The sequence below is a fragment of the Pteronotus mesoamericanus genome, unplaced genomic scaffold, assembly GCF_021234165.1.
Source record: "Pteronotus mesoamericanus isolate MK-2021 breed Mesoamerican mustached bat unplaced genomic scaffold, CSHL_Meso_final scaffold_651, whole genome shotgun sequence".
Classification (NCBI taxonomy): domain Eukaryota; kingdom Metazoa; phylum Chordata; class Mammalia; order Chiroptera; family Mormoopidae; genus Pteronotus; species Pteronotus mesoamericanus.
In genome coordinates, this window is record NW_026555325.1 from 32,816,809 (window position 1) to 32,840,052 (window position 23,244).

Sequence of the window (23,244 nt, forward strand, 5' to 3'; positions counted from 1 at the left end):
AAAGCCAGCATTTTTCCTTCACTCTGCCAAGATTGATCTTCCTCTTCCTGCTGATTTTGAGTGGGGCCTGTCATTATCTTACTCTGTCATTAGGGGATACGTTGGCCTGTGTGTGTCAGTCTATTTGGACAGCAACTCTTTTGCTAGCAGTGTGCCTTAGATTTATTAAAATCCCTGAAGGTAGCATCGTGTTCCATTTCTTGTACAGACAGCCTTGAACTCAGGGCATACAAGCAGAGTGGTTTCCTCTCTGAACTTCACCAAATGGTTAACAGCCTTTCTTCTAAATAACAACCCAAAATAATTTAACATGGGACCTTCAAACTGTACAAGCTCTAAACTTTTTCTAATATTCTTAGCTCTTGACTATTCTCAGATTCGGCTTCTTTGTGCTTTGGCAGTTCATTTTGCTAAGAAGTTTTGTAATGATATATCTTTGGATTATATAGATTATAAATAAATTCCAAATATCTGATGATTAATAAATAAGTTTTAAATAAATATAATTTATACATCTGATGAAAACTAGTTGAGATAGCATTCAAGGAGTACAGTTTCTATTAATGAAATATTTTTTTGCTTGAATTTTTTATTGAATTTATTGGACTTACATTGGTTAATAAAATTATATAGATTTCAAGTGTACAATTCTGTAATACATCATTTGTATCTTGTATTGCATGTTCACCATCCAAAGTTCAGTCTCCTTCTGTCACCATCTATCCCCTTTTACTCTCTGCCCCTTCACCCCCCTTTCCCTCTTGTAATCACCATACTATTGTCTGTGTCTATGAGGGTTTTTTTTTATTAATCCCTTCACCTATTTGACCCAGCTCCTCAATATCCCCTCCACTCTAACAGCTGTCAAGACTGTTCTCTGTATCTTTGAGTCTGTTTCTATTTATTTTTGTTTATTTTGTTCATTAGATTCTACACTTAGGGGAAATCACATGGTATTTGTCTTTCTCTCACTGGTTTATTTCACTTAGCATAATACTCTCTAGGCTCATCCATGCTGTCACAGAAGGTAAGATTTCCTTCTTTTTTACAGCTGAGTAGTATTCCATTGTATAAATTTATCACAGCTTTTTTATCCCCTCGTCTACTTATGGACACTTGGGCTGTTTCCAAATCTTGGCTATTGTAAATAGCACTACAATGAACATAGGGGTATAGAGGAAATATTTTTAATAATAGATATTCTATATCCAGACCACAAGACCTAGGTAGGAGTGGGAATGAGGTAGAAATTGGCATCCAGTAATTGACTTCAGTCATATTTTTTGGTCAAATTAATTCAACCTTTTTCTTCATATAAATGTGTGTGAAGATATAGCCAAAGATACTTTTATTGATATAGGAAAGACATCCTTTCCTATATCATTTCATCTTACTTATAATAAATACTTGAACATTTGCTTCACATGTATTCTGTTGATATCTCTCCAACTCAAAATCATGTAGAAGGAGGTATTTTATGAAAGATACTTGAAATGAAATATTTTTCATGATACACTTTTCTTTTGGATTGTACCTGATTTGGGGGTTTTACATTTATTATGTCACCTAATCACTTCCTAATAAAATATTGCTGCTTGGAATGAAATTAAGTATACTCTTCCCTACCACTTTCAATGTCAGTGTGTTCAAAGAGAATATTCCATGCCTTTTCTAAGTTTCCTGAAGACTTTCAATACACACTTCCATTTTAAACATTCAAATAATTTCTTAATGGCAAAAAAAATGAAAGTTTCCATTATTATAGTCTATATTTTATTATATTAGTGTCTATATTTTATTAGAAAATACTTATTTTATTTTATAATTGTTTATGTCTAGTATATATTACAGAAAATAGACTTTTTCCCCTTAAACATTGAATTTTTAAAAAAAATAGACTATGCAATGCCCATAGTACTTAAATAGCAGTTATACAAGCATTCAGTTAGAAGATTTTTAATAATTACTCTTTTATTTGTAAATATAATATACTTGTATATGAAATTAAAACTTGTACTTTCTTGGATTGCAAATGGGAATAAATGTATAAAATGCTTTCTATTGCAAGATAATTACAGTACTTTGCTACAGTAGAGAAAACACTAGATTATAAGCCAATAATGCATTATATTAATCTGGATCTACTTCTATATTCTGCCACTAATCTTAGACAATCTACCTCAGTTTTCTGACTCTAAATTTTTTTAATTTATTGATTTGAGAGAGAAAGAGAGAAAGGTAGAAAGAAACAACAATTTTTAATTTCACTTATTTATGCATTCATTTGTTCATTCTTGAATGTGCCCTTACTGGGGATTGAACGCGCAAACCTTGGTGTATCAGGACGATGCTCTAACCAACTGAGCTACCTGGCCAGGGCAGTTTCCTAACTTTTAAAATAAAGACATAATAAAGACTTTTCCTACTTCCCTCAAAGTGTGTGGAAAAGGATTCTTTTTAAATGCAGAATTGTATATAGTTTTAAGACATTAATTCAGTATTAAAACAGAAAGCTCAGGTAAATTTTTGTAACATTTTCTGCATTCTACTTCATGAGAAAGAGAAATGTGAAAAATAATTACATAGAGCAAATTTATGCAAAATAGTAAGTTCCATGTTACATCAATGGATCAATATTCAACTAGTCTTCTTAGCCTTTTATATTTATTATAGTGGTTGGTAATTATTGATTCTTATACTGAATCTGGTATCTTTCAAGATCCATCAGGAACTGCTGAATTATTGAAGTTATATTTTTTATAATTTTATTCTTAACACTGTTTTTGAATATTCTAAGTCTTTAAATATTGATGTGTAGTGTTTTCTGTTAACATTCTGTTATCTGGAACATTCAATTAACATTTCACTTCCAGGCAAGATTCTTCAAGTCTATATTGAGCCATTTCAGTTCTTGAAGTTAAATTCTCCTACTGTTTGTTATGATGTTGACGTGTCTATCTTATTTTTTCTTGTCATTATATATGACTTACAAGTATAGAACTGGTAAATAAAAGATCAGTTATCTTCAAGACATTGAAGAAACTGTTCACTATGTTAAATATTTCTGGTTTCTCTAAACCTATTATAGTAACTGTGGGTCAGTGTCTTTGGTAACTAATTTTTGCATATATAGTTTTGTCTTCTCAAAAATGAAGTGAGGAATCAAAATGTTCCTAGAGCATTGTTGATCATAATGATGAAATAGCCATACTAGTCACTTGTTTATTTTAAAACTTTGTAATATTTTCATGGCTTCATCTTTTAAATCCTTGCAAAGTTTCAGCATATCTTTTTTTTTTTTTGTAGGTAAACTTAGTAATTCTGGAAAGGTGAAATATATGAATGTACCAAATACATAAATGAATCCAATGTGTACTTTGGAAGAGTATATTTTTAAACAAGGACGTATTTTGAAATTTCTGCCTGTGTTTAGGTCTATTACAATGGCTACCATGGAGACACCTCTGAAACCTTTTTGGTGGGCAACGTGGATGAATGTGGTAAAAAGTTAGTGGCGGTCGCCAGGAGATGTAGAGATGAAGCAATTGCAGCTTGCAGAGCAGGGACTCCCTTCTCTGTAATTGGAAACACAATCAGGTAAGCCTTACACTGACAAGTAAAGGGAGGGTTGGCAAATGGTACAAAGGTTATTGGTGGCTTGGTATAAAGTTGATGACATGTTTTATGATTCAGAACCATCATTTCAGTCTGATATCAGTATGTGAACTGCCAGGTTGCAGTGTTGTTCCTGGATTTTAAAAAAAGGATTAAAAAAAAGTGACATATCCAGGTTAGCAATGAAATTTATAGAAGCAGCAAGCAATATTTATAGGACTGCTTTTGTTTTAGCCTGACACGTTGGTCCGTAGCGTTCCTTTACTCAAAACCACACCAAACACGGAAGAAAGTACCTAAGGAGGGACTAAGCATCCCAGCACTTGGATAATGATACAGGAGAAAAGCAAAATTTTATAAAGGAATGAAGTGAAATTGTATTCCTGTGATCTGGAGGGAAAAAGCATTGGTTCAAGCAAGCATTACCATTCAAATTAGTGGATTAGCAAAAAGCCTGAAAGGGTGATCTTCTGTCCTGTTTGGTCTGGTTCATTTTTTCTGTAAACCGTTGTTTATTTTCCACCCAGCGTTCTGTGCTTGCTTTTTGAGTGTATGTGTATTTTCTGAATTCAAGACTTTTCTTTGTAATCTGTTACCTACTTTTAGATCTTTTTTCCCCCATAACTGTTTTGAAGTAGACATGCAGAATATATGTTTTCATGTAAAAGTAATACATTTTGTTAAAGATGATCACATCAGTACCTTTTAAAGTACTGTTCTCATTAATATGAACCATTGAATACTTTCCATTTGTCTGAAGGATGGACAGCTTAGTCACCTTGAAAAGATGATGCCTTTTTTCTTCATAAGCCTTCAAATGCTTTAAGAAAAAAAGGCAGTAAAATATCAGTTAAATGTATTTATGGCTTTAAAAATATTGTAACAGTGTCTGAATCAAACTTTAGTAAAATCTCTTTGGGTTATATCTGAGAAGCTTTTATTGAAGACTTTGAACAAAATTGTGTTTTTGACAGTTTGAAATTATAGGCTAACTAGCCTGGGAAAAAAGGATAGTGTCTCTCTGTTCTTTCATAGGAAATGTTGAATCAGACCCCTACTGGGAAAAGAAATTTAATGCATATCTCACTATCTTACTGTCCATGAATATAATAGAAATGAATTCAAAATGCAGTTTTATTTTTGCAAATGGGATGAGTCGATAGATGTACCTCATATTTTTGAACACCTAGGGTTCAACAAATTTACTGGTGGTGCTCTTGCATTTTAACAAAATTTATTCTTCAGTAGAAGGGGGCAGAGAACACTAGATTCTTATTCAAGCATTCTATCGAGCTCTGCATTCATGGCTGTGTCTAAAGGGCATGTCAGCCTTTGATTCTCTCTGAGAGGTAATTATCCTTTTCCTGTCACGGAACAACAAATGATAGCTAACTACAGAGGCACATTTGCAGTAGTCACATTCATCAACTGCAGAAAAAAAATTCAATTTAATTGTGCAACACAGCTGCACATGGGCTTTTGAGCATTTCTGTTGTTCTCCCTGTCTCGCTATTCCTCCCTCCAGATCTATTTTTTAAACTTTTTTTTCTGGTTATTTTTTCCCCTTTTTGTCTCTTCTTCCATTTTTACTCTCTGTACTTTCTTGTTAAAGTAATTTTCCTTTGTGGCTCTCATTCTTTTTTCCCCATTGAAGGCTATGAATGTAGAAAATTATCACAATTACTCATATAATTGAGCCTCTTTGTAGCAAGTGCAACTCCAGTAGCCTTTCTCCATCATGAAAATGGTTTCATTATAGGGTTTTTCATATTCTCTGACACCATCTACACAGAGGAACAGGCGTGCAGATGAGATGTACTAGGAACAGGCTAGATCAGTAAGGTCACAGTAGGAATAATTAGCTCTGCTATGGAAAGAGCATCTAGGCCTTTTACTGCTACATAAATGTACTGTCCGTGGCTTTTAGTCACAAAAAAACTTACTAACAAATGGAGCTCCCGCCTACTACTTTGAAAAAAAGATTTGTATCAACACTACAATTTTCCATCATTAAGACTAATAACACAGAGCCTAGTATACATCAAGGGGAATAAAAAGAAAAATCTCACATTCAAGTGGCGGCTGGGTGCTGACCTTTGTTCCCTTTTTTTTGTGTACGACTTAACTGTTTACAAAAAAGAGCCACACGCCACACCAACATGCAGGTGAATTCCAGCTAGTACTAGCAAAGCATAGCATTCAGTAGGAAAATCTGATAAATCTCCATGTAGGATAATGCATTTCATTACATATTCACTGCATTAATTCTAGATACATAAAAAAAAGAGAAGAGTAGAATTGAAAGTGACATTGGATTTTAGCTCTTTAGATGCAAAGGTCAGTTTTTGCAGACTTGGATTTGCATGTACCAGTCCTTTGAAAACCAGATCAGTCCCAACAACAGCACTTACAAAACTATGTAAAAAATAACAGACAATGAATTTTTTACTTTTACCCTAGTACATTTCATTATTTAGATGGTTTATGTCTGCCACGGACAGGAAACTGGCCCAGGTTCTAACCAATGTTTGCTCTAATGGATGGAGCCTCTGATTCCGGACATCTATTATCTCACCTTTTCTTATTCAGGCATACTTTCAGGGGAGTAAATACAGAAGCAGTCTCCACCTTTTTGCCAAAACTTCTTCGAATCATTACAGACCAAAGGTTTACAAACGTCTTTCAACTCAGTCTTGTTTATTTTAAGATATTCACCATGTTTTGCATAGCCTCCCTCTATTGATATATCATGAAAAAGAACAGTCAAACATCTTTTATTAGTATTATGTTACCAAAAACCTAGTGGTCTTTACAGGAAATCTTTAAATTCTCTGAAACCTAAAGGATAGGATATCTCTGAAAAAGTATTTGCCAAAATAGTTTAATGAAAAGTATTCTTCTCTCTGTGTCCTTTTGTTTCATGAGGGTTAGTGATCTTTGGATTACAGTGTGTTATTATCTTCACTGTAGCTTCATTTGCTTCAAAATATTTCTAAATCTGTATTTTTATAATTGTCTCTAGATGCTATGATCTGCACATATGAGAATATTGTGAATGTGTAGATTTGTGCATCACAAATATGTGACAGTTCAATCAAAAATAATTTAAACTTATGCTTGTAAATGTCATGATGAAAGTATCAATAAATGCTTTTTAATGTTTAATTCATAAGTATATGTTTTGATATTAATTTAGGAGAATATAAAGCAGATTTTTAAAAATAATCTCTTTCTATTAGATTATGCACATTTAAACAATAAGTGGCTCAGGCAAAATAAGTCATTTTAATGTCATCTGTGATGGATTTTTCTTGACAGCTACTGTAAATTACAATTATACTGCTTCTCTTTGCACATGAAAGTAAGCATTGCAATAAATTATCTTTTATTTCAACCCATCATGTCTGCTTTTCAGTAACAGAAAACCTCAAATAAAATTTCAGGACTATTGTAAGAAAATACAGTAATTTGTGATCCAGTTTAAAACAAAAAAAAAATGCACTATTCTTTTGGAAAGCAATTGTTGGCTTTCAAAAAATATTACTAATTATACTTAAACATTCCTTGTCATTAGAGAGAATCCCTGGATTTGTGCATTCCTTCATTAAAAGAGTACTGCTTAAAATAAAAGTCTGGAAACATTAAGGTAAAATTTCATAACTTAGAAAATCAGATGCCATTTGAGATCCTTTAATTACAGGTGTGACCATTTAGAGAGTAGTGTTGTTCATTGGATTCATGTAAAAATGGTAATAAAACTATTTCCATGTGCATTTTTTATTTTAGAAGAGTATGTACTTAAATATAGTACCTTCTGCTCTCTTGGGGAATGTATTCTTAGTCATAAAAATGTAGTTGAAATATATTAAGAATTTTAATTTATCCAGACAGTACTTCAGTTAAGGAAAACTGCCTTATGAAAGGGAATTAAACTGAAGAAAGTGGTCACAAGATGAAATTTCTTAAGAGAGATTTCTCTTTCAACTATAAACTATAACTAAAACATGAACTGTAATAATATAGTATAATTTAAAAGTAAGTTTGTAAACTACTTTTATATGTCTTCTTCTTTCTCTCCCTTTCTCCCTTTCCCCAAATATTCCATATGAAGGGCTTCAAATCATAAATGTACTCAGGCTCATGCAGACGTGTCCTACTGTTTTAGAGCGGTTTTAGTTAGAAAAAAAAATCAGAAGAGAAGAGCTAATACCTGGAGAGTTCTTTTCAGTAGATTTCAATATAGAGAAGGCAGACTTCATTGGTGAAATGTCCAAGGCAAGAAGACCTTTATGCTCAGAAATAGTCAGGGCCCTATGATGGCTGGTGTTGGGGAGCACCTACGGCACTTCTTGGGCACCCCCGCCCACCCAGCTTTCCATGTATTCCAAAATAATAGAAGAGGTGTGCTTTTAAATAGCAATCTAAAAGTTTCCATGTTCCCAACACTCCAGTCAAAAGAAGCACACATGCTTCACCTTGCCATGCCACGGCTGGGGTTACCAGTTCTTGCCTTCATGTTAGAGTGACATTTGCTACTACAAATCACTTGGCTTGTCTCTATGAAGTTAGTTAAACCCTAGAATTAGGTAAATAAATCTTGTGCTTCTCATATATTCCAAAACAATAGAAGGGGTGCTCTTTTAAATAGCAATTTGGAACATTGATGAGATTTTTATCCCATTTAGTCCCTATAGATATGTGTTAAAAAGCTAACTACCAATCCAAAAGGAAAACACTCTGAAAAGCACACAGAAGTGCATATTTAGCTCCTGGGAATCAGGCATTGAGATAGGTGCTCAACCAAGGAAGTGAAGGAAATTTGTCCGGTTCTTTCCACACGGCTGTGAAATCCTCTCACCTTTGCTTTCATGACATATACATTTACTAGTACTCCTATAAGCAGAAGTTCCAGCAGGATCCAGGCAGTAAATTGTTGTAGGAGAATGCACTCAGATATCTTTAGCCACCTAGTAATCGCACAGCTTCTTTTATGAAGAGGAGTGAGAGGTATGATGGGGGGAGGGACCCCAAGTGGTTTTTCAGAGTGGGCTTTCTTCCTCTCCTCTCATTGGAAATTAAAATGAAGACTGCCGTTGTAACGTACATTTAAGATGTAGCTGTGATGGCTGCCAATCAGTTAGAGCCTTTAAAAAAGAACTAGTTGGTTTTTTTTTTTTAAAGAAATCAAAATAGAATGGTTTATATTGAATGCTCTTAGAATCACTGAGGTTTATTGAAACCAAAGTAACATAACTTACAGGTTTAGGTAGAGTCCATTTTTGTTTAAAAAAATCTAGATTATTATACCATATTAAATAATATCTCTTCTACCCTCTATTCACTCTCCACCCTCAGTTTCTATTCAGAAATTGTGTGGTATAAATAGAAAAGCTTTGAGAAATTTGTTTAACCTCCTGCCCAAAGTACCAAGACACACAGAAATAACCATAAGGTACAACTTAGATAAAAAATTGACTTATAATTCCTGTTCTCAGCACATGCATAGCTTACTTATTTCAGTGCTATCAGTTACATGGAAATTAAATATGAGTGAGAGTCTACCCAGCTGCTGTTTATTGTGATATCCTGGTCTAAGTGAAGATATTTTACAGGTCTGGAGATGAAGGTTAAAAATGTTGAGAGAAAAGTATGTTGACAAGACATGCTCATAAAGATGCTGGCTAAGTGCCTTTGAGTTATGTTAAACTAAATGGAGAGTCTTTTGGAAACTCTAGTTTGGGATCTCAGAACTTTGATTTTGTTAAGAATTCCATTGTTATGGTTAGGGTTCAGGCACTATACCCTTCATTCACATGAAAATATAAATTGTTAATAGTATATATGTTCTTACCTTTCTGGCACTCCCAGAAATAAACATGCACACCTATTTCAAAAACAACTTTTTAACCTTGTAGGGTTGGGGTATATGTGCCATATTTTATGTATACAGAATAGATGGGACCCAAATGATTTGCATGTAGAAACAACGAATGAAGCATTAAGAATTAGGAATCATAATACTAGCTTTAAAGTGTCACAGTGATTAAAAAGCATTCTTTATGAATTCTGTTAATGGTGTAGGTCTTGAGGGGGAATCATAAATGATCACAAAGTTTTGGAGTGTTTCAAGAATATGGACAAAACAGATTGGACCTTTTGTATGAGTGTGACTGTTGGCAAAATGTATCATGTTTTGAAATAGACCAGAATAAGGAAACTACAGAAGTAGGAAGTCACATTCCTAGATTGTACATTTTTTCCCTCTGGTTCCTAAATCAGTAGTAATTTGCACAGCCTTTTTATGAAACCCCATACACACCAGGCAAGTTTTTACAACCTGCATTAGATGCGCATGTATCTTTGTTATATGGATCTATATGTGCGTGTATGCTTGTTGTCTAAAAGTGGTCTTGTTTGGGTGCTGTACTAAGGTAAATGAAGCAAACTACTGTGTTAGATACATACCTTTTTCTTCATTTATTCAAAGGGAATTTTACAAGCAATGGCAAAAAATTTTGTTTAATTTATTCCAGAATAGTAAAAATATTGTTATTATCTGACTCTAAATATAACTGATTTTTTCTTTTTCATAGAATATTTTAAAATGACTTTGTCTTATCTATGCATGCACTTAAAACTTATCTAATTTAATTAAATGTTTTTGTTTGGTCACTTTTAAAGCCACATAACGCATCAGAATGGTTTTCAAGTCTGTCCACATTTTGTGGGACATGGGATAGGATCTTACTTTCATGGACATCCTGAAATTTGGCATCATGGTAAGAAAGTTAATTTGGGAGCTATTTATTAAATGGAATCTGGATAAGGCAGTTTTGCTCCTGAAACTCTAACTTTGAATCCACATTATCATCCTTTTGTGTGTGTAGATGCAAAATTAGAATTCAAATGGGTATTTAATCATAACCAGCACATTACTATGTTACTGGATTAGAGCCCAGTAGTTTCATTCCCAAAATAAGGTTTATTTTGCTTTGTGTCCTCTCTTGGAGACTGATGGCTGGAAGGCACAAGGAATATTTGTCTAGGAAAAGTTACTGAAAACAAAACGCCACTGCATCAGTGCCCCAGCAGCATGCACACATGACTGTTTTCTGTTTCCTTTTTCTACGCCCTTCTTTGACTGCTGACTGTTGTGGTTAAACTTCATTACATCCTACACAGCGTTGACAGCTGATGTATTTAGCAGCATGTACTCTTTAGTGATTTCTGGATTATACCCACCCTGTGTTCCTTCCCCAGAATCTCCTGTTTTTCACTGCCTGGGTGTGCACCTCACAGTGGGAAGGCAGGGGTGGGCCGCAGTGTGGTGGTGGGGGGGGTGTTGGCACCAGGGTAGCAGGGAGGCCTTTGAAGTACCCCCAAGAGGAGACACACCTACAGTGAGACCAAAGGACCCTGTGCAGGCGTGCGCCCCCTTGGGGGTGGGGTAGGAGCAGTCCCTGGAAGAACTCCTGCCTGGAACCCACCTGCTGGAAGACCCCTAGAGAGGCAACAGGCAGAACTCCCCTTGAACCAAAGAGCTCCACCTGAGGGAGCTCAGAAGAGGTCCAGGAGGAAGTGCAGACAGGGCCTCACAGGCATGGGCTCTACCCAGATCCAGTACTTGGAGTTGTTTGAAGTCACCCCTGACCTTGCCTCCTATTGCAACTCACCCCCCCAGGTGGCTGCCTTACCTTTGCATCTGTTGCTCAAAATGTCTTTCTCTTTGTGGTGGGGGTGGTTTGCAAGGCTCAGGACACAGCAAAGCCAGGCGACCTCATAACAAGCGGCCAGGAGAAGAGGGGATCCTGACAAGTGTCTAAAATACCCAGGCTATCCCTGCCAGGCCTTGACCCCAAGTGCAGGAAATGCAAAGGCTGAGACCCAGGAGCCCAGTGTTTAACTCCTGGTTGGTAGCCAGCGCCCAGGATTCTAGAAACCTCCACCCTCCCTTCTATCCCAAGAGAAAAAAAAAGTTACCAAATTTTTTGAGCAGCCCCATTCCTCTAATTCTGTTTCTCTTTATTCTTCTCTCTATTTCCCACTCCCACGCCCCCTACCCCATGTTTTATTTTTTACAGCAAATGACAGCGATCTGCTCATGGAGGAGGGAATGGCCTTCACCATAGGTCAGTGCCGGAGCTGCACTTCGGAGATCCGTGGCTCCCCGAGCGGGAGCGGAAGTGCTGGCCTGGGCCAGGCAGTCCCGTGAAGGACTAATAAAGCCAATCAGCATAATGAAATAATTCAGATGCATAGTAAATCTGATTAAATAATATCCTCAAGCCCCATCTTCCTGAATCAGATACTTACTGACACATTTGGGAAACGGCAGCCCTCCAACCTCTAATTCTGTTACCAACATAATGTGGTATTTGGGTTTTGAGGGGGTGTGTGTGTGTGTGTGTGTGTGTTTTCATTAACACCCAGTAACTGGAGGTGATTATGTCCCTAGCTCTCCATTAGCAAGTGGCATGTATTCTCTGACTGATCATGTGATCGGTGTCACCACCAAATTCCAATCACCTAAGACCCGGAAGGCATCATGTTTCTGACTGTGGGACTTAATGGAGAAGCAATTAGAGTGAAATATGAAAATTGTTATTTGCTGATTAATGAACATTTTGAGCATGTTTTAAAAATTCAAATATTTTTTAAAACTCACTGGTATTTATAAGAGGAACTGGTGTTTGGGTGGTTATTATCCACAGGGTCCTAATTAAGGCTTGATTAAAATGCCCTTTTTCCTCTAAAAAATTACGAACTAGGCAACTTCATACATTTTGAATGCCGTAACGTTTCCTCTTCCTACTGTTTAGTTTGTAGTATACTATGTAAGCAACATCAATTATCAGCCCTTGCGATATGACAACATGAACCCGTGGGGGAAGTACTTAGGAGGAGGGGGGAACCTTCTTATTCTTTTTTGACAATCAGCGGAAACAATGTTTGACAAGAACCTGATTAAATCACTCCAGTAAATATTTTTCCTCTTACAGAGCCAATCATAACCGAAGGATCCCCTGAATTTAAGGTCCTGGAGGATGCATGGACTGTGGTCTCCCTGGACAACCGAAGGTGCTTGCTTGTGCCCAGTTGCTCTCAAATTGTGTGGGAAGGGAAGGTTCGTCCCGGCGCTGACGAGCTGTGCTCCCAGCACCGCCCGTGCTAGCGCGGGTCCTGACCGCTGCCTTCTGTGTTTCAGGTCCGCCCAGTTCGAGCACACAGTTGTCATCACGTCGGGGGGCGCTCAGATCCTGACCAAACTGCCCCATGAGGCCTGAGGAGCGGCCCCCACGTCGCAGAGGCTGGGCCCCTTTCCTCCTAAATTGCCGAATTCCAGCTGGAGAACTTTTAGGAGAAACGGGCGGAGTGCAAGTCGTGCAGCAGCCAACCTAGTACCTAAAGGGACCTTGAAAAACCCGGTGGGGATTGGGGGCAGTTAGGAACTCAGATCCGAAGCCCTGCTTGGCGGCGCGGCTGCCGAAAAACTGATCCTGGCGCGGACTCGGCTTCCCAGGTCGGGAAACGTTTCTGCAGGGGTGTGGGGACGCCTTCATTTGGAAGACAAGGGGTTCCTAGAGGTACATGTTTGCCTCTTTCCCTTGTCTTGATAATGCCCAAGTAAAAAGCTTGCACCTCTTAAACCCATTGTGTCTGCGCTCCTTGTCTCTGACAATACTACTGGGGGAGAAGAGGGTAGTTGGTTAATTTTTGAGTTTCTGAACTTTTCACAAGCGCACGCATGAAGAAAATCTCGAGCCTAGCTGTCAGCTGGAATTTTTTTAAAGTCTCTTTTTTCTCCCTTGTGGATCCTACTTTGGCTGGCCCCGAGGGCGCTCCCAGAGGTCAGCTGCTCCCCAGCTCTTCAGTTCTTTCCCCTTCATAGCAGCTTTGCAATGAAAACATCAGCTCGAATGGAAGGGTTGGTTACAAACCAAACCTTTTTTTTTTGGCCTGTGGATCCTGGAATCTGGCCCTTCTGCAGGGCTTTATCAATCTAAAAACATGACTCTCTGGTCCCCTGCAGCTTCTCCTCCGAGGTCTTCATCTTGCCCTGCAGTGCCATCCCAGAGGTTACTTCTCTCTCTCTCTCTCTCTCTCTCTCTCTCTCTCTCTCTCTCACACACACACACACACACACACACACACACACACACACACGCTGGTCCGTTTTTTGCACTAGGAATTGAAGCAAGAGCCCCAGCCTGGTCTAGCCCCTAAACTAACCTCTCCCCATACCGGTCCCCTTTGGACAGTGGACAGAGCTCTAGCACTGTGGTGCTGGAGGAGACACGGGAATTTTTTAGGGCAAGGGCCTAGTTAGCAGGACTGGAGCCAGTGAGTTTCATTCCAGTGCGGCCTGCCTGCAGCTCCACTTGCTTCAGGAGCAGGAAATCCAGTCCTCTCCCAAGACCTATTTTTGCCTGGAATACCTTCCCTTTCCTTGCACTACTTCCCCCCGAACCTGTTCACACCTGGACTCGGGTGAAGAGGGATTGGGCTTCTAGCAGGCCACATACAAAGTAGTGTCCCTCTGGTCATGGTTTTAGGAACAAGTCCAGTTAGGGTGTCCTCGCAGTAAGTGCTAAACCTTGTTTCTACTAAAGCGGGTTTTGCAAGGTTGCCATCCACTTAAATATAGCTTGGCCTGGAGAGCACTAAGGAAATAGAGGGCTCCTAGAGTTGCCATGACAAATGGCTTCCGTGATTGGGGTCCGAAGAGCAAGCTCCTGTCTGTGACACAGTGGTGGGAAAAGAAATAGGAAACTGAGGCTAATGAGCATGCTGGGAAAAGTGTTCAGTTCGAGCTTTTCCCTGAACTCGGGATTCTCCTGGGCATCCACCAACCCCTCTGATTCTCTTTTTATGTGTCCAGGGATGGAGAATTTAGACAGAAATTATTCTCATTCTAGTGGATCTGAGAGCTGGGAAAGACAAGAAAAGGGTTGAAGATTTTCAAGGTTCATAGAAAAACTTTTGGGGTCCTGAGAGGCGGCCAAGCAAAGGCCTACAGGCCGAGGTTGCTGCCCTTGAACAATCTGGAGTCTCTAGAGAGGAGCAAGGCCCAGGAGTCCTTGGAAGAGGTTTGTCTGAAAATGACTTCGCTTGCAGTAGGATTGCAACAATTAGCCCGTATCTTATCTATGGATCAGGTTCCCCAAGAATAATTGAATTAGGACCAAAGGATTTCATCAGCCACTGGGATAACACTGCTTGTGCAGCAATTATTCCAAGGTGGAGGTTCATTATGGGACAGGTTCATAACCCATTTATTAAAGTAACTAGCCTAATGTTTAAACATTGTACACATGTGTGTTTGTGTGTGTGTGTATGTAAATCTCAGCACCAGCCAAGACTCTGCAGCTCTGTAAGAACAAACTTCATTTAGACCGAACTCCCTTTAACGTGCTTTGAAGTTAGAGAGTTAGGAAGCGAAGTCTAAAACACCTGGTCCGCTCTCCACCTCTCACCGCCAGCAGCTTAACTGGCTCCATATTTCACCCAGGGCAACCGGGATTCCAGCCCTTGCGTGGCTACAGCTACCACCACCAGGGACCAGTCCTGCAGTGTCTCCAAGAGGTTCTACTCGCAATCCGGGACTTCGGGGATAAATGGAAGAGTTTCATTTCCTTTCATAGTTGGGACAGGCAAAGATCTAAGCAAATCGGCGTTTCAGGACAGGTGTCGCCTTAGCGGCACGGAGAGGAAGGGCTCATAGAGTAGAGATAAGATCGCAGTTGAGAAGCTAGTCGAGGCCGGCGTTTCTGCGCCCGAGGACCCCAGCTTAGCCTCCCCTCCCTAGCCCTGCTTCTGTGGGTCTAAGAAATGATTCCGGAGTGTAGACATTACCTCGCCCACAATAATTCATTTCTAAAATGCACAAGGCTCTGAAACCGTTTCCCTTTAGCGGGGCGCGTGAGGATCTTTTGTTCCCCGGAGCCAGCCCCGTTAACTGCGCTGTGAATGTCGGGTTTCTCCAGATGTGGACGGACAGAGAGCCCTGGAGACAGACACTCGCGACCTGTGGCAACCTCTCTCCATGTCCCCCACCCTGCAGTTATCTGGAATAAACTGGCCATGCGTGGCCCAGCTGTCGGGTTTCCTCACGCCTTGCCCTGAGCACCTGGAGTCGCCAGCCCCGCTTCCCTCGCTTCCAGCCCCAACCCCAGCCCGGCGCCAGGCGCGGCGATCACTTACGTGGTCAAGGGCCCGCAAGGCGCACGGGAGACCAGAGGTCCGGCGGCAAACGTGCTGCTGTGCAGGGCGCACCACACCACTCTCCAACACCCCAAAACAGGCGCTAGGAAGGAGCAATTAAACCCACAAGTGCAACAGAAATGAAAGAGGAGTCCAGCAGCTCCTGGAGTTGTCTGGTAGCGGAGTCATTAGCTGGTTGTTGCTACAAAGTATCACGGTGTGGTTGGGTGATTAAGGGAAGAAAAAAAACCCCAAAACAAAACGTTTTTAAACGTTGGCAAGCCCGTTATTGGTTTGGGGGATTGGTTGTGGGTTTTTTGTTGTTGTTGTTGTTGTTGTTGTTTGCTTTTGTTTTTCCTTTTGCTCCAACCACGCTGCCTGAAATATTTCTACCCCCTACATTCTGCCCTTAAACCAAAGGAGAGGAATTCCGCGGGCAGCAGCTGCTGCTACTGAAGTTAAAAAAGAGAGAAGCCCCTTCCACTAATATCTGTAACGACAGCACCGATGTAATTTGTTTTGAATGTTCGTTTTTATTGGTGTTCTTCTGCCAAAATGTGCTTGATTACAGAGGTTTGTCCTGTGATCATTGCGCACTCCAGACAGGGGAAGGTGCATCGCCGAAGGTTCAGCTCAGGCCAGATCAAATCCCGGGCTGTTTAACTCTGAAAGGCTGCGTGTTGCTATTAGTGTTAAATATATGGCTAATTATGCGTATGAAAATTAAACATCAGTGTTATGCTAATGGGGCGCCTTCAGCTGCGGATCCGAGCACTTGAGACTACCATTTAATCAAATGAATCAGTAACTAATACATCTGCACGTGTGAACTTTCACAAGATCATTTCCCCGTTCCCGCCACACCGCTATATTATGAAAGAAATAATTCTCAACACTTTCTAATTACCTAACAAAGTAATGACAGCAGGGGTGGGGTGTGGGGTGGCTTTGTGCACTTTTCTGTACCTAGCGCTCCTGAAGACAGAAGGCGGCTTGGCAGCTTTTGCCTCCACCAGCCCTGCCCCCAGGTCCAGTGGCACCCGCTTTGACCACTGAAGATAAGGAGGATCCCGGGCAACAATAAGAGGCATATCCACACACAGACATGTGAGCCTACCATTGGCCTGCTTTTGCCACAGGTTTCGGTGTCGCACGGGACTCCCAAACCCACGGTACTCTCGCCAGACTCCAGGAGGCCGGAAAATGACCACCTGGCGTCCGTGGCTCAAGCAACACTGAGCCTGCCAGCTCCTCGGCTCCACTAGGCGCCGCGCCCTGGGGGAGAGTGAGCGCTAGGCGCTCCGCGCAGAGGGAGTGGAGAGAGGAGGGGGTGGTGGAGGAAGGTTGGGAGGGGAAGGGGGGGAGTCTTGGGGGTAGGGGGCGGTGCGGCTGCCTTTCCTGGGAGGAGAAGCGCGGGTTCCTGGCTCTCCGCGCGCACTGCTTTTATCAGACCTGTGCAGCCTCGAGCTGGAGGGGCCAGCTGGGCCTGGAGCAATGCGAGCCGGCCCCAGGGAGCGGCGGCGGCGGCGGCGGCGCGGCGGCCGAGTGAGTGAGTTCACCCGCAGAGCCCCAGACCTCACCCTAGGGATGTGGCGGAACGGACCCAGGCTAGGGCGGGGCCTCCGGGAGAGCGGTGCGCTAGACGCTAGAAGCTGGGGAGGAAGCGCTCTGTTGGCCGCCTCCAGCGCCCCCCAGTGCGCGACTTCGCGTTCTTGAGGCCGCCGCCAGGCTCGAGCTACCCTAACTCAGCGCCGGACCAAGTGGCGGCGGCGACTAGGAGAAGCGATGCCGGGATCCCCGGTATTGGGGGCGGGAGGAGGATGAGGACTGTAGGGGGAAGAGGGTGGCCGCTGGGTCGCAGGTGGTTTTCTGGGAAGTAAGGCACACCGGGAGGCGGGGGGCTGAAGAGCCGCGGGCCGCGGTAGTCCTGGCGCGGGCTCCACAGCCCATTGTGCTCCCCACCCGGTACGCTCTGTTGCAGAGGCGAGAGCCCCGGCCGGGAAGTGTGGACCCGTCTCTCCCGAGGCCCAGCCGCCTAGCCCGCTCTAGTCCAGCAGAGCCGGAGCGCCTCGGACCAATCCCCGGTGATTATGCAAGGCAACGGACCAATCAGCTCCGCCAGCTCATGAATATTTATGACCTCGGCTGAGTCAAAGCTTTGAAGCGAGTTTGGGGAGCTCAGCAGCATCATGCTTAGACTTTTCAAAGAGACAAACTCCATTTTCTTATGAATGGAAAGTGAAAACCCCTGTTCCGCTTAAATTGGGTTCCTTCCTGTCCTGGGAAACACAGAAACCCCCAAAAGGAAAGCAGAGGAGAGAGAGAGAGAGAGAGAGCGAGACCCACACCCAGACCCCTCGAGAAGAGATGACCATGACCACCATGCCAGAAAGTCTCAACAGCCCCGTGTCGGGCAAGGCGGTGTTTATGGAGTTTGGGCCGCCCAACCAGCAAATGTCTCCTTCTCCCTTGTCCCATGGGCACTACTCCATGCACTGTTTACACTCGGCGGGCCATTCGCAGCCCGACGGCACCTACAGCTCGGCCTCGTCTTTCTCCCGACCGCTGGGCTACCCTTACGTCAACTCGGTCAGCAGCCACGCGTCCAGCCCCTACATCAGTTCCGTGCAGTCTTACCCGGGCAGCGCCAGCCTCGCCCAGAGCCGCCTGGAGGATCCAGGTACGTGCGTCTGCCCGGGAGAGGGAGATGAAGAGGTACGAAGGGTGAGAGGGAGGGGAGGTGGGAGGGGAGAGGAAGAGAAAGAGAGAGAGAAGGGAGAGGGTGAGAGAGAGGTGGGATGGGGGTGGGGAGGGCGCCGGAGCAGTGGAGGTCTCGGGTATCAATCTATGAATCCTAGTCACGGCAAAGAAAAATTTTAAAAATCCATCCAACTAACAACTATCCCACAAAGGATAAATAAATCCAAGAGCGTCCCCTGGCACTAGCTGGACCTCTGGGTGGCTCCGTGCGCCGAACACACAGTGCCCCACTGGAAAACTGAAACCGACATGTGCACATATTAGTCTCGGTAATTATTTATTGCGTAGCGCTATAAACAATGTATGCAATTAAGAGTAATTAAACCTCAACTACTGCCTGCAAAAATAGCAAACTTTCCCTGCAAAGGCAGGAGCTGCGCGCTTGGGAACTGCCCCGATCCGCCTGCAGCGGCCCAGGTCGGGCCCTCGGATTTTGCAGGACTCTTCCCTGGCTTTCGGAGTGTCTTGAGCGTTCTCTCTCCTGGCCCTGCCTCTGCCATCCCGCGGTAGCCACACTAAAGGCTGCCCCTCGCATTAACAACTGCCCCCGCTTCTGCCATCCCTCCAGGGGCTGACTCCGAGAAGAGCACAGTGGTGGAAGGCGGTGAAGTGCGCTTCAATGGCAAGGGGAAAAAGATCCGCAAACCCAGGACGATTTACTCCAGTTTGCAGTTGCAGGCTTTGAACCGGAGGTTCCAGCAAACTCAGTACCTAGCTCTGCCCGAGAGGGCGGAGCTCGCGGCCTCCTTGGGACTCACGCAGACGCAGGTACCTCGCTGCTGCCCCACCGCCACGCAGGATTCCCACGGCCCGCCTGAGCCCGGAGCTTCATTTTTGGCTCTCTGGCCCTCATGGTGGGGGGCGGGAGAAGGGGTCGTGCGTGCGTGTTTGTGTGTGTCCGCCACTCTGGCTCTCCCAACGCGTCTCTCCTCCCTCCCTCGTTCTCTCTGCTTCGGCTCTAGCTGCACTCTGTACTCCTCACTGCCTGCCGCCCAGCCCTCAGTCCCTGGACAGTTTGATTAGCGCGCAGGGAGGATTTCCCCAGACGTTTTGTTTGGGGATTCGGAGGTCACACGTGCCTGAACAACTGGAACAATAGATGCGGGGCTTAATCCCTTCTTTGCCTTTGAAGTGTGTGGCTAATCACTCGGGGCCTGGTCCTGAGCCTCTGCCCCCCACCTCCCCTGGCCAGGGGGAGGAGAGAGGGGATCCTTTCTTTTACCCTCTCACACCTCCCAAGTCCCAGACCCTGGAGAAGAACCGGGACCTTTCTTCCCAGATTTCTCTAAGACTCTGGGGAGCCCATGAGCGTTTTGATACCGACTGGCGCGGGTTTCCAACGTCTGGGCCGGGATTTGTAGCAGAACTAGGGAGAAAAACAGACGCTAAGGAATGGCTGACTTGTCCAAAAGAAAAGTTTAACAAAACCTTGTGGCCTCCTCGGTCAGCCCCCAACTCACTCAAGGGCAGAAAGGATGGCAAAGAGACGGCGGGTCGCATTGCAAATAAATTTCCTCCACTCCTTTCTTCTACTCGATTCTTTTATTTATGTTCTTATTGGAATTGACGGCTCTGTGTTGTGCAGGCACTGCTTCTTCCCCAGACGATTGACAGCCAGGGTTGGGCTGAGCCCCTGGCAGGAAAAGGCCTAGATCCTCTCTCACCCCTCACCACCACGCCCCCTGGCTCTCAGAGAGCTGCCCTGCTGGCCACCAGCGGCCCGGGTCAGGCATTGGAACCTTTGGTTCTTGGTGGTGGTGGTGGTCTGCTCCCCAGGCTGGGAGATGTCCGGTTGGTCGGTCGCACAGGGCAGCAAGAGGCATTTTCTCTAGTTGTCCCACCGCCCCCTTATCTTCCCACGACCACGAAAGGCACAATGGACCTAGCTCGAGTCACGTTGCTGTCCGCTCTTGCAGGTCAAGATCTGGTTCCAGAATAAGCGCTCCAAGTTCAAGAAGCTGATGAAGCAGGGCGGGGCAGCTCTGGAGGGTAGTGCGCTGGCCAACGGCCGGGCGATGTCTGCCGGCTCCCCGCCTGTGCCACCTGGATGGAACCCCAACTCCTCATCCGGAAAGGGCTCCAGCGGCAGCGCGGGCTCCTACATCCCCAGCTACACGTCATGGTACCCCTCGGCGCACCAAGAAGCTATGCAGCAACCCCAGCTCATGTGAGGTAGCCCACCCGTTCAGCCTGCCTCCTTTCTGTTTCCCCTGCTCCGGGCCCCTCCCGCCTCCCGGTCCATCCACCCCATCCGTGTGCCCTGGACCGAGAGAAAGGCCCAGAGGGAAAAGAAGAAGGAACTGTGAAGGCAGGACACCCACTGCCTCCTCAGAGTCCCTCGCTGTCTGGACCAGCTACTTCCCTGGTCCCCACACTCTTGCCCGAACCCCTGCCTGGGCCGTGAGTGACCGCAGAGAGAGATCTTGGAGCCACGGGAGACAGCCAGAGCAGCAAGCCAGCCCGCTGGACCCAGCCCGCTGGACCGGACCGGTGACCCTCACTCAGCTGTGTGGGACTATCAGGAAAAAACAAAAGCAATGTAGAAAAAGCAAAAGCTATTTTCTGTCCTGTCCGTGTCTTGTCTCCTTTCGCTCTGTATCTGTGCGCTGACAAGTCGAGGTCCTCGTCTGTCCGCTGTCCTCGTTCTGCGGCCTCTGAAAAGTCACCAGGTCCAAGAAGGTGCGGTCCACCTGGCCGCCCAGTTCCGGATACTGGGATGTTTTGTCTTTTGAGACCTTTTCCTGGGCCTGCCCAAACACCTGTGTAGCTCGTTCTGGAACTGGGGAAATTTGGAGGGAGGGGGGTTTATTTATTGAGAAATGGACTTCGCCTGAGGCTGAATGTTGGCCAGTGCGTGGCTCTGTAGGGCAGGAGGAGAGCACTGTCCAAACATACCGATTACTTTAAATGCACCCGGAAAAAGAAAAAGAAAAACAGATAAGGAGGACCTGGTGATTTTTAACTTATACATTAACTTTTGTACTTCACTGGTATAGAGAGGTTGGAGCTGAATGATTTACATATTTTACATGTCCCATATTATTTTAAGAAGAAAAAAAAGAAGCCAACACAATTTCTCATCTCGAGAAGAATGCTTAGTCTCCTTGCCTGGACAAGAAGGAAAATCTGAATTCCCTCCTTAGGGAGAAAGAGAAAGAGGACCTATGGGCAGCGATGAGAAAAAACAGGCGGGTGTGAGCGCGTGCCCTAATGCCAGTGGGCTTTAAAGTAAGACAAAAGCAGCTTTACAACAATCCCCAGAGGCTTGACCAGAATAATTCCAGTCACCTCCCTGAGTGCACAGTCTCCAGTGCAGGATCTAATCGCTGTACATATTATTATTGTTGTTATTAATTATTATTGTTATTATTATTGTTCTGTAAACATGTTGCACAAGCTTAGCTTTTTTTTCCGTTCCGTTGTGTGTGGCTGTAAAACCTGATGCTTTGTGAAATGAGAATCTTGACATTTTACTTGTGAAATTTGGAAAATGTGATCAATTGAAATCAACCGTGTTTTGTGTTCTCTATGTCAAAGTTTAGTTTTATATTGAGAATGTTAACTTATTGCTTTGTATCTTGGAAAAATGAACTTTGTAAATAAGTTATAAAGTTTCTTTGAGACAGTAAAATTATGGTTTCGAGAAAGAGCTGCTGTACGATGTGCTGTGTGAGAGGTGCTGGTCTCTGGGCCAGACTTACAACGCCGGGGCTGCGACCCTGACTCCAGACATACCAGGATAAGGAACCTAGGTCCACAAGGCCCCCTCAGAGACCGCTCTTCTTGCCTAGCGCCTAGCTCCTGGCTGTCAAGGGGTTCGATGGGTTTGATCCCCACCTAGGTTAGAAGGGTCCCTGGGAAGGGGGATCAGGAACAGGTGCTGCATGGCAGAGCCAGGGCTCGGGAACCAGAGGGGCTGTGAAGGCCGGCTGACAGGAGGAGATCAAAGCAGAACCCAAAGACAGCCGACCTGTGAGATTTGAGTGATGCCCCTCGTACACACACGCACACACAAAGTCACTTTGCGGGAGGCCTAGAAGCCTGGAGATCAAGCCACACGACTTTGCCCCTCGCCTCGGCGGGAATCTGGCCTCTCCAATTTTGCTTGCCGGGAGGGCGCTGGATTTCGATGCGGAAAAGACGCGGCCGGACGCCGTCAGGATACGTCTGTCAGGCTACCCGCCAATCAACCACCGAGCTCCGGGGACTGTCTCAAGGCGCTACCCGGGGCCCTCCACAGTCACTCCCATCTTCAAGGGCCCGTCCACAAGGAGAGGCCCATTCCCGCCTAGTGATCCCGGGCTTTTCTCTGTGCCTGGGAGAGATGGAGGGGCGAAGGGAGGACCGGGTGAGTTCCGTTTACTCGTTGGAACCAGAGGGCTGGCCGAGTCGAGCCCCCTACCCCAGCCCGAAAATCTCCAGGTAGACCATTAAGGGGGGGCACCTCCAATGAACCACTCAGATCAGTTCTCTCTAATGAACTTGAGCTGGGAACAGGTGAACCAGCCTGGCTCCCTCCTGCGCCCTGTGGCCGGCCGCCTCAGTCCAGCCTTAACTCCAGATCCTGCGGCCGAGCTGAGAAAGTTGGGGAAAGCTGTAGGCCCCGACGGGCTGCTTTAAGCGATTCCTGCGTCTCTCACATCCGCCTTCAGACACCGGTCTCCACCT

General features: G+C 44.3%; 2 protein-coding genes across 3 annotated transcripts in view; both read left to right on the top strand.

Moving 5' to 3' along the window:
• Positions 1–13,256, top strand: part of METAP1D (methionyl aminopeptidase type 1D, mitochondrial) — a 74,057-nt gene extending 60,801 nt beyond the window's left edge. The window contains exons 6-10 of the mRNA XM_054562346.1: positions 3,434–3,597; positions 10,297–10,394; positions 11,697–11,744; positions 12,615–12,693; positions 12,821–13,256. Of these exons, the coding sequence (XP_054418321.1) occupies positions 3,434–3,597; positions 10,297–10,394; positions 11,697–11,744; positions 12,615–12,693; positions 12,821–12,899 (468 nt within the window). The 3' untranslated portion in view covers positions 12,900–13,256. The remainder of the gene's footprint in view (positions 1–3,433; positions 3,598–10,296; positions 10,395–11,696; positions 11,745–12,614; positions 12,694–12,820) is intronic.
• A 4,054-nt stretch (positions 13,257–17,310) lies between these two features.
• Positions 17,311–20,747, top strand: DLX1 (distal-less homeobox 1). 2 transcript variants are annotated; one of them, XM_054562377.1, is made up of 4 exons: positions 17,311–17,365; positions 18,101–18,496; positions 19,145–19,344; positions 20,493–20,747. In XM_054562377.1, the coding sequence occupies exons 1-4, from the start codon at positions 17,311–17,313 to the stop codon at positions 20,745–20,747; spliced, it is 906 nt and encodes a 301-aa protein (XP_054418352.1). The 2 variants fall into 2 exon arrangements, with proteins under 2 accessions (XP_054418352.1, XP_054418353.1); XM_054562378.1 differs by lacking the exons at positions 17,311–17,365; positions 19,145–19,344 and having other exon boundaries at positions 18,184–18,496; positions 20,493–20,515.
• Positions 20,748–23,244: the final 2,497 nt, after the last annotated feature.